The following is a 20,670-nucleotide window of genomic DNA, read 5'->3' on the forward strand; positions in this document are numbered from 1 at the left end:
GTCTTTAATGAGGAGATCAAACATTCAATGTTGATTGTTGCTACGGCAACAGAGACAATTATGTTTCTGTGTTTTCTTTCCCGATGCTTGTTTATAGCCACACAGACAACTAAAATGATGTCCCTTTGGTATTATTTTGCTGTCCTGTGTACAATGTACATGTTTGAAGCAAAGGATCTGATGTCATGAACGTTTCCTGGCCTCATTATAATCTCCATTAGAATCAGACAAAGGTCAGTTGGCCTTCAGAAGCCAAAACGTGGTCCTGAGATGAAGTTCTGCCTTTATGGGACTAAACCTGACTGAGCAGTGCGGAGTCTGATCCACATATTCAGGTAAGATGATGCTTTTCAAAGATTGTGGATATGTTGGTCAGGTATTTGCACTTTTCAAAAGAAGCTGTGCTTTGTTTTGTGCAGGTGCTGAGATGTTTAAAGCCAAATGACTTTTGATTCTCTTTGTATGTTGAGCTTTCAAACTGAGCTTGTGCACAGATGAAGTTAGTCTGCACTTGTTGTCTGTTGACAGCAAATCTGTGTCCATCCAGCCATCCAGCCATCTGTCTGTGTGCTGAGGAGAAATGGAGCTTTTGCCGCCTCATGTTTCACCTGAAAGCCCCAGAGGTCTGTGAGTGTTTCTGTGCTTTTCATCCTGTGTTGCTGATTGGGAGGTGAACTGTTTTAATCAGGTTTTCCAAAGGCGATGTATAGTCATGTTACAGAGACACAACTCATGACAAAAGGCTTGATTTTTTTATGCCTTGAAAATGATGTGCTCTAACTGGTTTTCTGGGCAGTTTTGTCCCAACAGCAGTGATTGTTTCCCAGTAATTGAAGGCAGTGAAACATTATTCTCCAAATACCTGACACCATTTACTAATGTCTGTGTTTCTCTCAGTGCTGAGCTGTTTTTCACTGTTTAATTTACCTACAGGTTTGACAGTGACTGCTCTTCTCTGACACTGTTGTAGCTGTGCACTACATTCATGTGTTGTCTGTGTCTCTAATGAGGTACGTTACTGATTTGGGCTGAATTTAAAACAAAGTGGATTTTCTCTGCTCATATCCAGGCTGCTGTTTGACTAGTAAGGTCATTAATGAGGGAATGATCCATGCAGCTGCTGAACATGGACCATAACCTTTATATGGACTATAACCCCTGAAGTGCTCTCAGTCTTCTGATGTCCTGACTGGGACTCAACCCTGATGCCTCTCTACTATTTTTCTCCAGATTCATACCTGCCTTTGTCGAGCAGTCACAGATCCAGCTCTGTTAACGGCACCAGGGAGCCTGATGGCGTCACCTTCTTCATCCTCCAGGGCCTCTCCAGCCTCGGTGAGAAACAGATGATCTTTTTTGTCATCCTGCTGCTGGGTTACATCGTCATCCTGGGAGGAAACAGCATGGTCATCTTTGTGGTACAAAACCAACTGTCTGTGTATTTCTTCAGTCTTGGCTCAGTCTGACTAATATTGAATTCTTAGTGTTTTAACCATCGCCCTTTGTTCTCATGCAGACACTGACTGACCCAAAGCTCGACTCTCCAATGTATTTCTTCCTCGCCAACCTCTCCTTTGTGGACATGGTCTACACCACGACCTCCATCCCTAAAATGTTGTCTGGCTTCCTGACAAACGTATCAACCATTTCTGTCCCAGGCTGCTTCCTCCAGATTTTTTTCTTTATCCAGCTAGGCATAACAAGTCGTGGAATCCTGACTGTCATGGCGTACGACCGCTATGTGGCCATCTGCAACCCTCTGCACTACACCTCCATTATGACTCGGCCTGTTCAGCTGCTTCTCATCACAGGAGCCTGGGTATTCAGTGCTGTCTGCACACTGCCAGCGAACATCATGACCTGGCAGCGACCATATTGTGGCCCAAATGTGGTGAAGCATTGTTGGTGTGACCCATCATCTGTAAGACAATTGGTGTGTGCTGACACCTCAGTGGATAACATTGTCTCCCATTCTTTTGCTGTGGTGGCTCTACTGACCTCTGGAGTCCTCATCCTCACGTCCTATGTCCTGATTGGTGTTTCACTATCAAGGATGGCTGTCACTCAGAGGCTGAAGGCCTTCAGGACGTGTGCAGCCCACTTGACTGTGGTGACCATCTCTTACAGCTCAGCCTCCTTTGTGTACATTTCCTACCGGGTGGGAAACTTTTCACCAGAGGTACAAGACTCAGATAATCTGACTTCATTATTTACCTTTGCATTTGTTTTTGTTTGTCCATCAAAAATGAAATCTAAGGGGCCGTATTCAGACAAATAAAAAACAATCAGTTTGACAAAAATTGAACTCCATCTTGGAGTCTGTTTAGATAGCTGCTTCTTTCTAGGACTCTAGGCATCTGAAAAACAGACCGGCCCTACAACCAGTTCTTTTTCCAACCAAAGGTCTGTGAAAATCCTTAAAAGACACTGCAGATATTTAAAAGTTTTAGTCCACTACCAATATGAGTATTAAGAGTTAGTTTGTAGCTGGTGATGGCAATTTTCCAGTTGAGTAACATTTAAACACAAACAAGATTGTGTAACGAAAAGATCGCCAGTCAAGACGTGCAACTGAGATGAACTGAAACGGACAATGTACAAATGAAAATACACATGAGACCAGGTGGATGGGAGCTGACAGTACCTGCAGAAATCAGAAAACTTAGTATGGGCAAAGTGCTGGTAGCCATAAATATCTCCAGCATATTTGATATGACTCTGAGAGCTTTGTTATGAATGAAACTTTTTAATCAAATCGTTCATTGATTTGTCCAGTGATCAAGAGGTCACCAAAAATATCAGGAGGTAAGTCAAACCTGTTTAGAGACCATAAATGTCGAGAGCAACCGTACTGGAAATCTGAAATTGTCAAGAGTTCTCTCAAGTCACTGAAGAAACAGACTGGACGTGGTCACCTTCCTAAAAATGCCAAGAACACGTCCAGTTGATCACTTTTGGTTTTTCTCTTTTGGAACAAAACAAATTAAACAGAATTCTGTCCATTTGATCATTCAACTGCTCTGAAAACATAATTATTGATAAGACGCACTGAGCAGGAGGTTTAGCAATCACTGGAAATACACAGCTGATTTCTTAAGAGAATTTAATTAGGCAGGGAGTGTTGGATTACAGACTGATCCCTCGATCATCCTCAGGGGGTGACATGTCAGATATGATCAATCAAAGTCCACTAAAGGTTTGTTATTCTTTCAGGTCCGTATCATTGTGGCTGTGCTGTACGCTGCTCTGACTCCGTTCCTGAACCCTGTGATCTACAGTCTGAGGAACAAGGAGCTGAAAGAGTCCATCACAAGGACTGTGAGCAGGTTCAGATCTGCTGCTGTTTCAGCCACAAAGGACGTCAACACAGTGTCCTGACTGGGAGAGAAAACCTGGACTGGGCAGCAGAGAAAAGGCAACTGAACATGCAGGCATCTTGATGTCAATTTGTAAATAAAGAGCGATAGTCACGTACAGAAATTTAGCTGGGGTTTCGTTTGTTAACTGCATGTTGTGCCAATTGTATCATACGTCTTTTCGAAGTCAGAGCAAACCAACCCACAATCCACAACCTCAGAACGTCTGCACAGGCCTGAGAGCAAAAGTCTTTCCTCTTGGCTGCACTACCTGCACGTCTGCCAGCACTGGTCCCACTAAAAGAATCAGGCTCATGAAAACATTGGAAACAACAATCCTCCATTAAAGTGCTGCTGATAAGTGCATGCCACGCTAAAGTGTTAATAAAGTGTGACAATGCTATGAAATCTTATGGAAGATAACACAACAGCTGTTGAAAAAATCAACTCCATCAAAAATCACCAATTGTCTGGAGTGACAGCCTGCTAAAAATGAAATCAGACTGACAATGTGAGTCACTGTTAAAAACCAGTAAATCCATGTCCTTGTATAAGGACACTCCAGTAAACCCACAACCACCTAATGAAAATCAACAGCACAGAAATCTCTGAAGAACAAAAGGCCTCCAGTGTATCAGTAAAGTTTTATATCTGGACAAGCGTAGAGACCTACCACAACTAGCACTTAATAATCTTCTTCCATTGCTGAGAGCACCAAGACTTACTGTGCAGTCAAATGTGACCCTGCCAACCTGCAGGAGCCTTGAGCTGAATTTGGTTCTTGAAAACTAGTATAGTTTATGAAGTTAACACAAGTGCAAGTAAAGTCATTAATGATTTGGACTAATTACAGTCGTGACTTTGTAAAGTGTCTCCATGTAATGTGTCAGACGAAGAAGTTTCATTCTGCACATTTCCTGAGCTGGTCTCCCTGAGGAGGAGGAGGGCTGCCTGACTGATGGTACTGAGCTCACATGTGTGTTTATGACTTTGTGAGCTAATGTATGCTGTTATGTTGTTGATGTTTGATATCTACCCATGGACACAAAAGGAATTTCTGAATGGACAAATAAATAAATATCATATTGTGGTATGAATATTTTCTTTGTAGATGTGTACGGATGTATTTCTGTTGCTTTCAAACTGTGATATTAATTCAACTTTTGAAATTTCTGTTTTACTGAAACTAAATCAGACTGTGCAAATTATGTTCAAAGACTAAACATCTCCCATTTCTTCCTTACACACACACACACACAAGTAATTAAAGTAAAACATGAGCTGAAACAGAGCTTCTATAATGAGTCTTTAATGAGGAGATCAAACATTTAATGTTGCTGTTTGTTGCCATGGCAACAGAGACAATTATGTTTCTGTGTTTTCTTTCCCGATGCTTGTTTATAGCCACACAGGCAACTAAAATGATGTCCCTTTGGTATTATTTTGCTGTCCTGTGTACAATGTACATGTTTGATACAAAGGATCTGATGTCATGAACGTTTCCTGGCCTCATTATAATCTCCATTAGAATCAGACAAAGGTCAGTTGGCCTTCAGAAGCCAAAACGTGGCCCTGAGATGAAGTTCTGCCTTCATGGGACTAAACCTGACTGAGCAGTGCGGAGTCTGATCCACATATTCAGGTAAGATGATGCTTTTCAAAGATTGTGGATATGATGGTCAGGTATTAGCACTTTTCAAAAGAAGCTGTGCTTTGTTTTGTGCAGGGGCTGAGATGTTTAAAGCCAAATGACTTTTGATTCTCTTTGTATGTTGAGCTTTCAAACTGAGCTTGTGCACAGATGAAGTTAGTCTGCACTTGTTGTCTGTTGACAGCAAATCTGTGTCCATCCAGCCATCTATCCATCTGTCTGTGTGCTGAGGAGAAATGGAGCTTTTGCCGCCTCATGTTTCACCTGAAAGCCCCAGAGGTCTGTGAGTGTTTCTGTGCTTTTCATCCTGTGTTGCTGATTGGGAGGTGAACTGTTTTAATCAGGTTTTCCAAAGGCGATGTATAGTCATGTTACAGAGACACAACTCATGACAAAAGGCTTGATTTTTTTATGCCTTGAAAATGATGTGCTCTAACTGGTTTTCTGGGCAGTTTTGTCCCAACAGCAGTGATTGTTTCCCAGTAATTGAAGGCAGTGAAACATTATTCTCCAAATACCTGACACCATTTACTAATGTCTGTGTTTCTCTCAGTGCTGAGCTGTTTTTCACTGTTTAATTTACCTACAGGTTTGACAGTGACTGCTCTTCTCTGACACTGTTGTAGCTGTGCACTACATTCATGTGTTGTCTGTGTCTCTAATGAGGTACGTTACTGATTTGGGCTGAATTTAAAACAAAGTGGATTTTCTCTGCTCATATCCAGGCTGCTGTTTGACTAGTAAGGTCATTAATGAGGGAATGATCCATGCAGCTGGGACATTTGCAATATTTTCTGTCCTTAAACTTATTAATTAACCAACTAATACTTTCAACTCTTTTGTTGGAAAATTACACATATTCACTGCCTGGATTCTTTTGGATTTTATTTTATGTTATGTCACGTTCGTCATCAGGACATTCATACATAGATTGTGTTGACTGAAACATGAGCATGTTGAAGTAAAAGTCCATGTGATCCAGTGTGAAATGTACCATGCAGCTGCTGAACATGGACCATAACCCTTATATGGACTATAACCCCTGAAGTGCTCTCAGTCCTCTGATGTCCTGACTGGGACTCAACCCTGATGCCTCTCTACTATTTTTCTCCAGATTCATACCTGCCTTTGTCGAGCAGTCACAGATCCAGCTCTGTTAACGGCACCAGGGAGCCTGATGGCGTCACCTTCTTCATCCTCCAGGGCCTCTCCAGCCTCGGTGAGAAACAGATGATCTTGTTTGTCATCCTGCTGCTGGGTTACATCGTCATCCTGGGAGGAAACAGCATGATCATCTTTGTGGTACAAAACCAACTGTCTGTGTATTTCTTCAGTCTTGGCTCAGTCTGACTAATATTGAATTCTTAGTGTTGTAACCATCGCCCTTTGTTCTCATGCAGACACTGACTGACCCAAAGCTCGACTCTCCAATGTATTTCTTCCTCGCCAACCTCTCCTTTGTGGACATGGTCTACACCACCATAACGATCCCTAAAATGTTGTCTGGCTTCCTGTCCAACGTATCAACTATTTCTGTCCCAGGCTGCTTCCTCCAGATGCATTTCTTCATCCAGCTAGGCTGTACTGGTCATGCCATCCTGACTGTCATGGCGTACGACCGCTATGTGGCCATCTGCAACCCTCTGCACTACACCTCCATTATGACTCGGCCTGTTCAGCTGCTTCTCATCACAGGAGCCTGGGTTTTCAGTGTTGTCTGCACACTGCCAGCCACCATCATTGCATTGCTCCGACCTTACTGTGGCCCAAATGTGGTGAAACATGGCTGGTGTGACATGGCGTCTGTAAGGCGAGTGGCATGTGCTGACACATCAGTGGATAACATCGTATCCCTTTGTTTGGCCATGGTTGCTTTACTAACCCCAGGAAGCCTCATCCTCACGTCCTATGTCCTGATTGGTGTTTCACTATCAAGGATGGCTGTCACTCAGAGGCTGAAGGCCTTTGGGACATGTAGTGCCCACCTGACTGTGGTGACCATCTCTTTCAGCTCAGCCTCCTGTGTGTACATTTCCTACCGGGTGGGAAACTTTTCACCAGAGGTACAAGAGTCGAATAATTTAACTTTCCTATTTCCCTTTGCTTTTGTTTTAGTGCATCTCACACACATCTAAAAATAACAATTCACCTCCTGTATTTTACAGAGATTACGATGCATTCATTTGATTTCAGTCATCACAAGCAGTTAAATGGGGAAAATGAGTAACTTTACATTGTTGTTTTGAATCTGGTTCCAGTTGCTAATGAACTGCTGCAGCACTACAGCTACTAACCCCTTAAAATAATGTATGAACATTTCCAATTCAGGAATGTTCATCTGACTTTGCATCAGTGCAGCATCGGTTGATTTGTCTGTGTTTCCAAAGTTTACAACCAATTTCGTGGTTTCACTGAAGTTGGTCAATCATTAAACAAGCATCCACTATAGAAGAAATATTAAGAGTTGATTTATATTGTTGATTGAAGATAAACAGCTGGTGGCAGTAATTTTCCAGTTGGGTACTAATAAACTAGTAATAACATCAGGTCACAACAAGATGATGCGACAAATGATGTAGAAGAGAGAGGGAAACCTGATATTTTTGGTTGCTTCATTCATTAACATGAGGAACCTTACAGTCTCTGCTGCTGTTTCATGAATGTCTTCAGTTATAAGTCTGCTTCCATTGTGTTTTTTGTATTTTGCTTTCATTGATAAACCAACTTTTCCAAATTGAAAATATGTATAAAATGGAGCCACTGAAACTCAACCACAGTTATGAGACAGCTCAGCAAGGCCAAAGGTCTGAAAGAGGTTAGATAATCCTAAGAATGTGTTTTCAGTTTTTTAGTATAGGTTGTGTAAGTTGGTGGGAAAAATCGCAGTTTTATCTATTTAAAGCTGAATCTGTGATTCAATAAAGTGTGTAAAATGTGAAGGTGCCTGAATACTGTCTGAAACTGTTGTAGATCACATGATGAACTTCTTGTATGAACAGCCCCATTTACTGAGGAAGGTGGGACAATGATAGTTCCCTGACCAGACCTAGCAGCTTTGGTCAAACCCTGATCTTTCCCATAATGCCACTGTAAAACCATGGTTTTGAGTAAAATGCCATGTTTATGCCTCTGTGCCAGTGACAAATGTGGTCAAAGCCGTTATGTTTTTGGTTTGTTTATCTCGTGAACATGCCATGGCACTAACATCCACTAAGATTCAAGGATGATTTTGAGGTTAAAGTTCAGGCTCACTATGACCTAAAACATCTATGGCCTTAACTCAAGAATTCAAATGCTGGGCAGGACCACATTTCACACCTAACAAGATAAAATGATGAAAAGATGACTTTTCATATCCAAAACAGCACTGGGCAGCTCCACTGTGACATCACAATGGGCTGGTAAAACACTTGTCTGGCCATTATTCAGTGCCATAACACTGGGACAACTGATCACATTTGGTCAGACACTGATCTGGGATGTCCAAGCAAAACTACTTGATAGTTCTACAGGGCTGCATGTTTATTTATTACAAACTAGAAAAACTGCAAGTTGAATGGTTGGTGGAGGTATATGGTATATGAGGGGGTCATTCTCATTTTCTTTTACATGGTGAGTATCGTTCTGGCTTCTGCACTCAGCTATAAGTTCCTGGATTTGTTTTGAATGAATTTGTAAATCAAAATGTTGTTGGTAATCACTCAACATATAGAGAATCTAATGTTAATCCACTACACATTTCCTGTAAAACTAAAACTGTCACAACCTTTAAAGCATTGGATGACAAAATATTGTGTTCTACGTTCTTTTTTGTTCTTTTTGTTTGTAATTCTTTCAGGTCCGTATCATTGTGGCTGTGCTGTACGCTGCTCTGACTCCGTTCCTGAACCCAGTGATTTACAGTCTGAGGAACAAGGAGCTGCAAGAGTCCATCAGAAGGACTGTGAGCAGGTTCAGATCTGCTGCTGTTTCAGCCGTGAAGGACGTCAACACAGTCTCCTGACTGGGAGAGAAAACCTGCTGCTCTGCTGACAGCACATAAGAATAAAGACAACAGATCATTCAGACGAATTAGTGTCCATTTTGGATTTAAACTGTGTTAGAGAAAAACATATTTAGAAATGATACATTTCTAACTAGCCTTTATGAATAAGGTATGTTTGTTTAGCTGTCTGTTTATTAATCATACTCAAAACTTCCTCCTTTCAATTCATTTTAAGGTAACACATTTAAAAGAACAAATTGAATGTGTCTACTATGTGATCAGTAGAAGAACAAATACCAATGCACCACACAATCGAAGCCATACTGACACTGACTTTTCTGTTATTGAAATGAATAAAAAAAGCTAAATGGGTGCTCGGTTCTCATTAGTGGTGATCATTTAATCCATCATCTGTTTTAAGTCATTCAATAAAAATACATTTTGCTTTGTGCCACTGTTGGACAGGTATGCAATAACACACATACTCATGTTTGTCTGTAGTGGTGAGGACACTTATACTCTCTGAATAATGTATTTTCTAGCCCAGTGGTTTCCAAACTGGGGCATGTTTGAGTACTGAGAGCACAATATTAAGGTGCTTCCAGACCGGACAAACAAGCTTCATATTTCTTAGAACCTTTGAAGGAGGTTCCCATTTTTTGCAGGAACTGAGAACTATAATAGTTCTTAGGATGTTGATTGGTCAAACACTAACGTCAAATGAATGCAGCACTGACAAGCACCAATTTCAAAACTTCATTTTTGTGGTGGAAACAACAGTTTTCAGATGATAAACACTCACAGAAGGACCAACACCGACGTCCAGGCTGCCTGCATGATGGAGAAAGAGATTTTCGCCCAAGGTCTCACTAGCGTTGTTGCTCAATGTTCTGTGGAAGTGACGTCACCGTGGCAACAATCAGCCAGCTTACATCACTGCAGCATTGCTATAAGCCAGGGGTATTCAACTAAAATTTAAAGAGGTCCAGTTAGAGAAAATTTCTTGAAGCAAAGGTCCGGAAGATCATAATGTCTAACTAGTTAGTGTGATATATACTTACAGTGGGTACGGAAAGTATTCAGACCCCTTTAAATGTTTCACTCTTTGTGTCATTGCAGCCATTTGCCAAAATCAAAAAAGTTCATTTTATTTCTCATTAATGTACACTCAGCACCCCATCTTGACAGAAAAAAACAGAAATGTAGAAATTTTTGCAAATGTATTAAAAAAGAAAAACTGAAATATCACATGGTCATAAGTATTCAGACCCTTTGCAGTGACACTCATATTTAACTCACATGCTGTCCATTTCTTCTGATCCTCCTTGAGATGGTTCTGCTCCTTCATTGGAGTCCAGCTGTGTTTAATTAAACTGATTGGACTTGATTAGGAAAGGCACACACCTGTCTATATAAGACCTTATAGCTCACAGTACATGTCAGAGCAAATGAGAATCATGAGGTCGAAGGAACTGCCCAAGGAGCTCAGAGACAGAATTGTGGCAAGGCACAGATCTGGCCAAGGTTACAAAAGAATTTCTGCAGCACTCAAGGTTCCTAAGAGCACAGTGGCCTCCATAATCCTCAAATGGAAAAAGTTTGGGACGACCAGAACTCTTCCTAGACCTGGCCGTCCAGCCAAACTGAGCAATCGTGGGAGAAGAGCCTTGGTGAGAGAGGTAAAGAAGAACCCAAAGATCACTGTGGCTGAGCTCCAGAGATGCAGTAGGGAGATGGGAGAAAGTTCCACAAAGTCAACTATCACTGCAGCCCTCCACCAGTCGGGGTTTTATGGCAGAGTGGCCCGACGGAAGCCTCTCCTCAGTGCAAGACATATGAAAGCCTGCATAGAGTTTGCCAAAAAACATATGAAGGACTCCCAGACTATGAGAAATAAGATTCTCTGGTCTGATGAGACCAAGATTGAACTTTTTGGCATTAATTCTAAGCGGTATGTGTGGAGAAAACCAGGCACTGCTCATCACCTGTCCAATACAATCCCTACAGTGAAACATGGTGGTGGGAGCATCATGTTGTGGGGGTGTTTTTCAGCTGCAGGGACAGGACGACTGGTTGCAATTGAAGGAAAGATGAATGCGGCCAAGTACAGAGATATCCTGGAAGAAAACCTCTTCCAGAGTGCTCAGGACCTCAGACTGGGCCGAAGGTTCACCTTTCAACAGGACAACGACCCTAAGCACACAGCTAAAATAACAAAGGAGTGGCTTCGGAACAACTCTGTGACCGTTCTTGACTGGCCCAGCCAGAGCCCTGACCTAAACCCAATTGAGCATCTCTGGAGAGACCTGAAAATGGCTGTCCACCAACGTTCACCATCCAACCTGACAGAAATGGAGAGGATCTGCAAGGAAGAATGGCAGAGGATCCCCAAATCCAGGTGTGAAAAACTTGTTGCATCATTCCCAAGAAGACTCATGGCTGTACTAGCTCAAAAGGTGCTTCTACTCAATACTGAGCACAGGGTCTGAATACTTATGACCATGTGATATTTCAGTTTTTCTTTTTTAATAAATTTGCAAAAATTTCTACATTTCTGGTTTTTTTCTGTCAAGATGGGGTGCTGAGTGTACATTAATGAGAAATAAAATGAACTTTTTTGATTTTGGCAAATGGCTGCAATGACACAAAGAGTGAAAAATTTAAAGGGGTCTGAATACTTTCCGTACCCACTGTAAGTAGCCTAGTACTTTTATCAACATCTGCATGTAATCAATACCTGACTGTCAAATCAAATGAATTCAGTACAATTCAAAAACTTTCTGACCATATTTATTGTCATGTAACATACAACTGAACATATATGTATGGCTGTAGACATGTATAATGTTCTCTCATTAACTAAGTTCTCTCTCTTTCTCCGTCTCACTTTACAGTTTCTCTCCCTTTGTTTTCTACATGTATCGCTCTCTTTCTTTTTCTTTGTAGTCTTTTCATGCAGTGTTGCCAACTCGTCAGTAAGGAAAGTAGCTATTGGCTGTCCTAAAAGTCGCTAGAAGTCGCTGAATGACGTCATTGCGTAATTTGCATAATGCCCATGGCACATGCTGTAATTGTGATGGACGCTTTTGCCAACTTCAGAAATGGAAAGTAAGAGACAATTGTGATTCTTTATAAGAAATAAGGGACAGAATAAGGGACACTCAAAATATTTGTACTGTGCCATATAATGTAGCATGACGGCCTGCAGTTAATAAGTTCTCAGAAATAAATAATTTGCCTTGCTGTAAATGACTGAGGCTGTTTGAGTCAAATGCAGTGATTCATTTTAGACAAAGAACATTTTACTTTTTATTTTATTTTATTTTTTTATTACGCCATGCATCAGTACTGATCACGCACATACATGATCGCACGCGCGATTCATTTGCAGTCGGGACGCGGAGGCGTGAACACTTCCTGCTGTGACTGCAGCTTGGAGGGAGGGACTGCTGTGAGAGGACTGGGCCGCCTGTGAAGGCTTTGGGACGGGGCAGCGGCCCGCGGCTGCAGCTGATTTTCCGTCTTACTGCAGCAAATTAATTGAGAAGTGTAAGAATGGTGCAGTACAGACACATCAGAGTCTCCAAAAGTCTCCACTAACACCAGAAAAAGTCGCCAGATTTGTCGCTAGTCGCTTTTAAAAAAAAAAGTGTCGCTAGAGGGGTCCGAATACTCGCTAAATATAGCGATAAAGTCGCTAAGTTGGCAACACTGTTTTCATGTCTAACTTGCCTCTAGCGCTGTTTACACTGTAGAGTCGTAATGTTTACCGCCGAGGATGCACAGACTTGATTGGCTGAGTGATATCACGTGGGATGGCTCAACTCGCATGCAATTGGTCTGTGCGTTTCCACTACTGTAAAGTCTAAAAAAGCTGCTCCGGTGGAAATAGAAGCGCCCCGTTAGGTTTTAAATCACAATCTTCTGTTTTGGCTGTACGTCCGGGTCCGTATGGGGCGGCTTCTGGGTCCGCACCCGGACCGCGGTCCGCCTGTTAGTGACCTCTGCTATAGGCGGTATAGCAGGCTAACCTGGCCATCCAGACCCAGTCCTTTCTTAGGGAAAGAATGTGAGTCTGGACCCGTACCATAGAGAGTCTTTTTCTCTCGCCTCAAAGGAGCCAGGCCAATCACTGCCGTTTATCTGCAATTATCTATACCTGCATATTCTTAACCAGGGTAAAGGGGATCTGCTGGAGCCTATCCCAGCTCCATCCATCCATCCATCCATCCATCTTCTATACCCGCTTTTCCTGGTTCAGGGTCACGGGGATCTGCTGGAGCCTATCCCAGCTCCCTTTGGGTGAAAGGCAGGGGTTTCCAGGTAAGAGAATTCACTTCCTGTTGCAAGTGTGTTGTGTGCTGTATAGTTCGTGTAGGGATTAGCAACAGACTAGCTTTAGTCTAACACACCTAAAAACTAATTTAACTCTCTGAACAATTCAATAACCGCTACACATTCCTGTAATAGTCAAGTGCCTTTCTATTGTGTCTGGCATTTATTGCTATTTCTATACTTAGCGCTCGTTAGCCTACCAGTTAGCTTAGCTGGCTAGTAAAATGGCTTCTCCCTCTCCTTCTCTCTCTTTCCTGCTCGGTGTGCCACATGTTTAGTTATTCCCCTGCCTCCTTTAGCGATAGTGATACCTGTAATAAGTGTAAGGTTCTGGTAGCTTTGGAGGCGAGGATCACTGATTTGGAAGCTCCGCACCTTTGAACCAAAGCCAGCTAGCCTAGCCCCATTAGCAGGTGTGGAGCCACCAAGCTCAGGGTCTGTAAGCGGTCCAAGGTCAGGTCCAGAGCAGCCCAGAGAATTAGCCTGGGTGACGGTCCGACAGAAACATACTCCTAAGCAGCGCCTAACACAGAAAAACAGAACAGTCCAATGTGGACTATTAAATATTAGGTCTATTTTATCTAAATCTCTGTTAGTAAATGATTTGATAACTGATCACTAAATTGACTTACTCTGTCTCACTGTCTGTCTTCCTTTGAGGCAACAGTGCAAATAACCTGCCAATGTGCTGCCAAAATACATTATATATATCTCAAATGTGATGTTAAAACAGCTGGTCATAGGTGGCGTGAAGGGACCACCATTTGAGAGGTCTCCAGCTAAACATAACGTACAGCAGAGGATGAGTCTTCACCAAGTCAAAGCATAATGTCCAGAGCAAAGACTAGAAAATATAACGAGGCACATACCTCCCTGAGCCTAACCAGTATAGTGGTGGGAGATAGACCACAGTGTGTTTTGTGTCTGAACATATTAAGATCAGTGCCTGACACCTGAAAAGTTAAAGTTCCATTGACTTATTTTGTTTCATTACAGATGTTATGAATGAATTACAGTGTTTAAATGAAATCCCAGCAGAGAAAATTTGAGAACCACAGCTCTAGGCAATGACCCTGAAGTCTAAAGGCTGAAACAGGACTGAAGCTGTGAGGACCAAACCAAATGTCCCCACAATGATGGAGTAAATTAATACTTGTCCACACACTAATAGAGAGATATGCCCCCCAACACCACACACACACATACACACAAGTAATTAAAGTTAATGACTCTTTCATGAGAAGATGCAACATTTAATGATGCCGTTTGTTGCCACTGCAACAGAGACAATTATGTTTCTTTTGTCTAACGGTGTAACTCGGTTGCTTAATCATAAATGTGAATCTCTCTGTCATTCCAGTGTCCCAGAAACACATCTCCCCAGCCTGACATACTGCATTTGAATGTCAAATAGTCCATAATCCATACCGTCAGGGAGGGGGCCACCCCCATGCATAGAAGCTTGTCTCTCAGTATGGGAGGCCGTATAGTATTGAAAACCCTGGAGAAATCGAAGAACATAATCCTCACATATGAACCAGGGACATCCAGATAGGCATATGCCCGGTGCAGCATGTAAAGTACCGCATCTTCCACTCCCATGTGTTTCTGATAAGCAAACTGAAGGGGAACAGCTAGTTGTCCTGCACAGTCCTTCAGAAGCCTTGGACATACTCCTTCTGGTCCAGCTGCCTTCACTGGCCGAACTCTCCTGAGCTCAGCTCCAACCTCTTTTGTTGTTAGAGATATAAGCAGCTGTTCAGATTGTAACAGAGGGATGGTGGAGGAAGAGGGCACAGCCATACAGGTGGAGATGGAGGTAGCAGTCATAGATGATGAGGTATAGTAAGGACCTGCAGAGGTGGGGTGGAGGGAGCATCTGCCCAGTTGGAGAGGGAGGGAGCAGCCGCAGAGGTGGAGGAGACAGCTCAATATGTGGAGAGGGCAGCCTCAGAGTTAATGGTGGAGAGGGCAACCTTAGACATGGAGGTACAGGAAGCAGCAGCAGAGATGAAGGTGGAGGTGGAGGAAGCAGACATAGACAGTAAGGTGTAGTGAGGGTCTTCAGAGCTGGAGAGAGCAACCACTGACGTGGTGGTGGAGGGAGTAGCTGTAGAGATGGACGTGGAAGTAGCCACATTGTCAAACCTGATGTAAAACTGGTTGAAGGTACTGGCTCTACCCACATCACCATCCAAAGACTGAGAGTTGTTCAGTTTGCAGCCAGTGATGGCTCTTACCCCTCTCCACACTTCCCTGGTATTATTGTTCTCCAGCTGTTTTTCCAACTTTTTCTTGTACTCCACCTTAGCTCGCCTCAGTGTCTTTTTGAGATCCCGATGTACACTCCTCAGTGTCTCCTTATCTCTGTCCAGGAAAGCCCTCTGCTTCTGCTTCAGGAGGTCTTTAATGTCACTGGTGATCCATGGTTTATTGTTAGGATAGCACCGTACTGTACTAACTGGGAGTACTGTGTCTCTACAAAAATTAATGTAGTCAGTGATAATGTTGACTTTCCTGTCCAAGTCATTGTCCATTTCCTGCTCCTCCAGCAGTACATCTGTTTGTGCACTCAAACAGTCAATGAATCCCTTGCCTCTACTGACCATTTCCTGAAAGACCTGGCGGTAACAGGAAGCTTCTGCACACAAGGTCTATATGTAGGCTGAAGATATGTAAAGTGATCAGATCTACCCACTGGTGGAAGAGGTACAGCCCTGTAGGCTTCTATGACGTTAGCATAGAACAGACCTAATGTCCTTTCTCCACGTGTTGGACAGTCCACATACTGTACAAAGTCAGTCAGGCAGGAGGACAGAGAGACATGATCGAAATCCCCTGTAATTGCAATGAATGCATCAGGGTGCTGGGTCTGTATAGTACAGCCTTCGGGTGGAACAACAATGGTGACTATGTATGTAAACTGCCTTGGCACATAGTATGGGCGGAAACAACACTGAGACCAGTTCACAGCAGACCTTCTCTTTCACAGTCACATTTCGGGGGTTAACCCATTTCTGATTGAAAAATAGGATAACTCCCCCACCTTTCACCCTTACGCTCGTCTTTGGGCCTCTGTCCGCTCGTTGATACTGACATATATGGAAACAATGTTCAGGAATAGAAGTTCAGCCAGTACTACTAAAGGAGGGTATATAAATTAACTAAACAAAGTTATACTATAAAGAACTCTCAAACTACAACAACACGAAGACACCTGAGTAAACATAATAAAATTATATATGTCAAACAGGCAGACAAGGCAAAAAGATCTAATCAGAAATCTGCTAATAATTGATATAAAACATATTACTGCTGGCTGTTCACATTAATGACAAGCATGAACTTGAACTGTAACTACACACACATGTAATTAAAGTTAATTAATGACTCTTTAATGAGAAGAAGCAACATTTAATGTTGCTGTTTGTTACCACGGCAACAGAGACAATTATGTTTCTGTGTTTTCTTTCCCGATGCTTGTTTATAGCCACACAGGCAACTAAAATGATGTCCCTTTGGTATTATTTTGCTGTCCTGTGTACAATGTACATGTTTGAAGCAAAGGATCTGATGTCATGAACGTTTCCTGGCCTCATTATAATCTCCATTAGAATCAGACAAAGGTCAGTTGGCTTTCAGAAGCCAAAACGTGGCCCTGAGATGAAATTCTGCCTTTATGGGACTAAACCTGACTGAGCAGTGCGGAGTCTGATCCACATATTCAGGTAAGATGATGCTTTTCAAAGATTGTGGATATGATGGTCAGGTATTTGCACTTTTCAAAAGAAGCTGTGCTTTGTTTTGTGCAGGGGCTGAGATGTTTAAAGCCAAATGACTTTTGATTCTCTTTGTATGTTGAGCTTTCAAACTGAGCTTGTGCACAGATGAAGTTAGTCTGCACTTGTTGTCTGTTGACAGCAAATCTGTGTCCATCCAGCCATCTATCCATCTGTCTGTGTGCTGAGGAGAAATGGAGCTTTTGCCGCCTCATGTTTCACCTGAAAGCCCCAGAGGTCTGTGAGTGTTTCTGTGCTTTTCATCCTGTGTTGCTGATTGGGAGGTGAACTGTTTTAATCAGGTTTTCCAAAGGCGATGTATAGTCATGTTACAGAGACACAACTCATGACAAAAGGCTTGATTTTTTTATGCCTTGAAAATGATGTGCTCTAACTGGTTTTCTGGGCAGTTTTGTCCCAACAGCAGTGATTGTTTCCCAGTAATTGATGGCAGTGAAACATTATTCTCCAAATACCTGACACCATTTACTAATGTCTGTGTTTCTCTCAGTGCTGAGCTGTTTTTCACTGTTTAATTTACCTACAGGTTTGACAGTGACTGCTCTTCTCTGACACTGTTGTAGCTGTGCACTACATTCATGTGTTGTCTGTGTCTCTAATGAGGTACGTTACTGATTTGGGCTGAATTTAAAACAAAGTGGATTTTCTCTGCTCATATCCAGGCTGCTGTTTGACTAGTAAGGTCATTAATGAGGGAATGATCCATGCAGCTGGGACATTTGCAATATTTTCTGTCCTTAAACTTATTAATTAACCAACTAATACTTTCAACTCTTTTGTTGGAAAATTACACATATTCACTGCCTGGATTCTTTTGGATTTTATTTTATGTTTTGTCACGTTCGTCATCAGGACATTCATACATAGATTGTGATGACTGAAACATGAGCATGTTGAGGTAAAAGTCCATGTGATCCAGTGTGAAATGTACCATGCAGCTACTGAACATGGACCATAACCCTTATATGGACTATAACCCCTGAAGTGCTCTCAGTCCTCTGATGTCCTGACTTGGACTCAACCCTGATGCCTCTCTACTATTTTTCTCCAGATTCATACCTGCCTTTGTCGAGCAGTCACAGATCCAGCTCTGTTAACGGCACCAGGGAGCCTGATGGCGTCACCTTCTTCATCCTCCAGGGCCTCTCCAGCCTCGGTGAGAAACAGATGATCTTGTTTGTCATCCTGCTGCTGGGTTACATCGTCATCCTGGGAGGAAACAGCATGATCATCTTTGTGGTACAAAACCAACTGTCTGTGTATTTCTTCAGTCTTGGCTCAGTCTGACTTATATTGAATTCTTAGTGCTGTAACCATCGCCATTTGTTCTCATGCAGACACTGACTGACCCAAAGCTCGACTCTCCAATGTATTTCTTCCTTGCCAACCTTGCCTTTGTGGAAATGGTCTACACCACCACCACAGTCCCCACAATGTTGTCTGGCTTCCTGTCAGAAGTATCAACCATTTCTGTCCCAGGCTGCTTCCTCCAGATGCATTTCTTTATGCAGCTTGGCGTCACCGGCCTCGCCATCCTGAGTGTCATGGCGTACGACCGCTATGTGGCCATCTGCAACCCTCTGCACTACATCTCCATTATGACTCGGCCTGTTCAGCTGCTTCTCATCACAGGAGCCTGGACATTCAGCGCTGTCTGCACACTGCCAGCCACCATCATTGTCATTAATAAACCTTATTGTGGCCCAAACGTGGTGGCACATGGCTGGTGTGACCTGTTTCCTGTAAGACAACTGGCATGTGCTGACATCACACTGGATAGTATTATCTTTGTTTGCTTAGGCCTGGTGTCTCTACTGACCACAGGAGGCCTCATCCTCACGTCCTATGTCCTGATTGGTGTTTCACTATCAAGGATGGCTGTCACTCAGAGGCTGAAGGCCTTCAGGACATGTAGTGCCCACCTGACTGTGGTGACCATCACTTACAGCTCAGCCTCCTTTGTGTACATTTCCCACAGAGTAGGAAACTTTTCAGCAGAGGTAAGACACAAATATTCTTTTAGGAGACTCGATCCTTTAAAGGTGCGATGTGTAAAACTTGAAATATTCAGTGGCATCTAATGGGGAGATTTTAGCTTGCAGCTAAATGTCTAGCTACTGTATAAACATGGCAGTGTAACATGGCTGCCTCTGTGGAAGGAGACCTGCTCCCATGTGGATTTAAAAGGCTCATTCTAAAATTATACATCCATCCATCACCTGTACCCCCTTAGTCCTAACCAGGGTCCCAGGGATCTGCTGGAGCCTATCCCAGCTCTCTTTGGGTGAAAGGCAGGGGTACACCCTGGACAGGTCACCAGTCCATCACAGGGCTCATTCTAAGATTAGGAAAATGCAAAGTTTGGTATTTTCAGGTGATTACAAAGTGATGATAAACACTATATTGCATTTGTTCAAACAGATGGCTCTAAATATTCCACACTGTCTGACTCTACACAGTTTTTCATTTGGGCCTTGATCGGTGCTGAAATGTTGAACAACATTCCTCTAATTTGGTGTTAGATTTATTTGGAGAGCATGACAGTGACTCAGAGCCTGCCTCAATCCCAAATCATGAGAGCTGAAGATGTCGACTTACAATGAAATAAATGTCAGCAATGCAAAAACTGCCAGTGGCCGATGCCTCAAAGACATCATAAGGTGTTAGCATAGCGTGTTAGCATAATGGAATAATTGGACAGACATTGATGAAGGCCACTGCCATGGTGTGATGATGATCATTATGAGCAGCAAACTGAGTTGAATCTTTAGTGTGAACTACCTTGACAACAAGGCTCCAATAAAGGGCAATGAACAAAATCCAACATGCTGAGATTTTTTAAAGCCTTGGACGACAGACTGATGGACCTTGTGAGAAAATGTCATGAAACTTCAGTCAACCTTGTGTGATTAATAAAGTTTTTGTTTTTTCATTTTTTGAGGTTCATGTCATTGTGGCGGCGCTGTACGCTGTTCTGAGTCCGTTCATGAACCCACTGATCTACAGTCTTAGCAACAAGGAGCTGCAAGAGTCCATGGGGAGGACTGTGAGCAGGTTCAGATCTGCTGCTGTTTCAGCCATAAAGGACGTCAACAAAGTGTCCTGACTAGGAGAGAAAACCTGCTGCTCTGGTAACCGGAGTAAAGGTCTGAACATTTAGGAGACTTAATGTTTGTTTAAGTCTTAAATGTGTTTAGAAAGTCACTGATATTTTTAACGAGTATTCATGAACTTTGCCTATATTGTGACAATGATATCATATGCTTGGTCAGCAGAATGGTTATTAATTCAGTCATACTCAAGACATTAAAACAAGTTGAATTAAATAAAACATTTTTATGTTTTTAATTGAAGAAAACAAATCAGAATTTATTAATACAAACATCTGGCACAAAGTTCCACAAATTATTAGAAATAAAATCCGATCCTTCCTTCATCTCTAAGATCTCAAACTGGTGACCTGTCCAGAGTGTACCCCTGCCTTTCATGCAAAGAGAGCTGGGATAGGCTGGAGCAGATCCATGTGACCCTGGTTAAGGACTA

At 42.5% G+C, this 20,670-nt stretch overlaps 3 protein-coding genes across 3 annotated transcripts; all 3 read left to right on the forward strand.

The window, feature by feature from the left end:
- Window positions 1-580: 580 nt before the first annotated feature.
- On the forward strand, window positions 581-3,378 carry LOC113143232 (olfactory receptor 13C2-like). Its single transcript, XM_026328740.1, has 4 exons — window positions 581-623; window positions 1,231-1,418; window positions 1,517-2,179; window positions 3,214-3,378. The coding sequence occupies exons 1-4, from the start codon at window positions 581-583 to the stop codon at window positions 3,376-3,378; spliced, it is 1,059 nt and encodes a 352-aa protein (XP_026184525.1).
- A 1,865-nt stretch (window positions 3,379-5,243) lies between these two features.
- LOC113143366 (olfactory receptor 10A7-like) lies at window positions 5,244-9,010 on the forward strand. Its single transcript, XM_026328949.1, has 4 exons — window positions 5,244-5,286; window positions 6,122-6,309; window positions 6,408-7,070; window positions 8,846-9,010. Exons 1-4 carry the CDS (start codon window positions 5,244-5,246, stop codon window positions 9,008-9,010), a joined length of 1,059 nt encoding a protein of 352 aa, XP_026184734.1.
- An 8,290-nt stretch (window positions 9,011-17,300) lies between these two features.
- On the forward strand, window positions 17,301-20,233 carry LOC113143384 (olfactory receptor 13C2-like). Its single transcript, XM_026328973.1, has 4 exons — window positions 17,301-17,343; window positions 18,179-18,366; window positions 18,465-19,127; window positions 20,069-20,233. The coding sequence occupies exons 1-4, from the start codon at window positions 17,301-17,303 to the stop codon at window positions 20,231-20,233; spliced, it is 1,059 nt and encodes a 352-aa protein (XP_026184758.1).
- The last annotated feature ends 437 nt before the right edge of the window (window positions 20,234-20,670 follow it).

The sequence above is a fragment of the Mastacembelus armatus genome, chromosome 14, assembly GCF_900324485.2.
Source record: "Mastacembelus armatus chromosome 14, fMasArm1.2, whole genome shotgun sequence".
Taxonomy (NCBI): Eukaryota; Metazoa; Chordata; class Actinopteri; order Synbranchiformes; family Mastacembelidae; genus Mastacembelus; species Mastacembelus armatus.

What these genes read in the sequence shown, in the direction of transcription:
- LOC113143366 (XM_026328949.1), top strand. Translation starts at nt 5,244, where the DNA reads ATGGAGCTTTTGCCGCCTCATGTTTCACCTGAAAGCCCCAGAG. An exon ending in TTCACCTGAAAGCCCCAGAG is followed by an intron (nt 5,287 to 6,121) that starts GTCTGTGAGTGT and finishes ATTTTTCTCCAG; the next exon opens with ATTCATACCTGCCTTTGTCG. An exon ending in ACAGCATGATCATCTTTGTG is followed by an intron (nt 6,310 to 6,407) that starts GTACAAAACCAA and finishes GTTCTCATGCAG; the next exon opens with ACACTGACTGACCCAAAGCT.
- LOC113143384 (XM_026328973.1), top strand. Translation starts at nt 17,301, where the DNA reads ATGGAGCTTTTGCCGCCTCATGTTTCACCTGAAAGCCCCAGAG. An exon ending in TTCACCTGAAAGCCCCAGAG is followed by an intron (nt 17,344 to 18,178) that starts GTCTGTGAGTGT and finishes ATTTTTCTCCAG; the next exon opens with ATTCATACCTGCCTTTGTCG. An exon ending in TAGGAAACTTTTCAGCAGAG is followed by an intron (nt 19,128 to 20,068) that starts GTAAGACACAAA and finishes TCATTTTTTGAG; the next exon opens with GTTCATGTCATTGTGGCGGC.
- LOC113143232 (XM_026328740.1), top strand. Translation starts at nt 581, where the DNA reads ATGGAGCTTTTGCCGCCTCATGTTTCACCTGAAAGCCCCAGAG. An exon ending in TTCACCTGAAAGCCCCAGAG is followed by an intron (nt 624 to 1,230) that starts GTCTGTGAGTGT and finishes ATTTTTCTCCAG; the next exon opens with ATTCATACCTGCCTTTGTCG. An exon ending in TGGGAAACTTTTCACCAGAG is followed by an intron (nt 2,180 to 3,213) that starts GTACAAGACTCA and finishes TTATTCTTTCAG; the next exon opens with GTCCGTATCATTGTGGCTGT.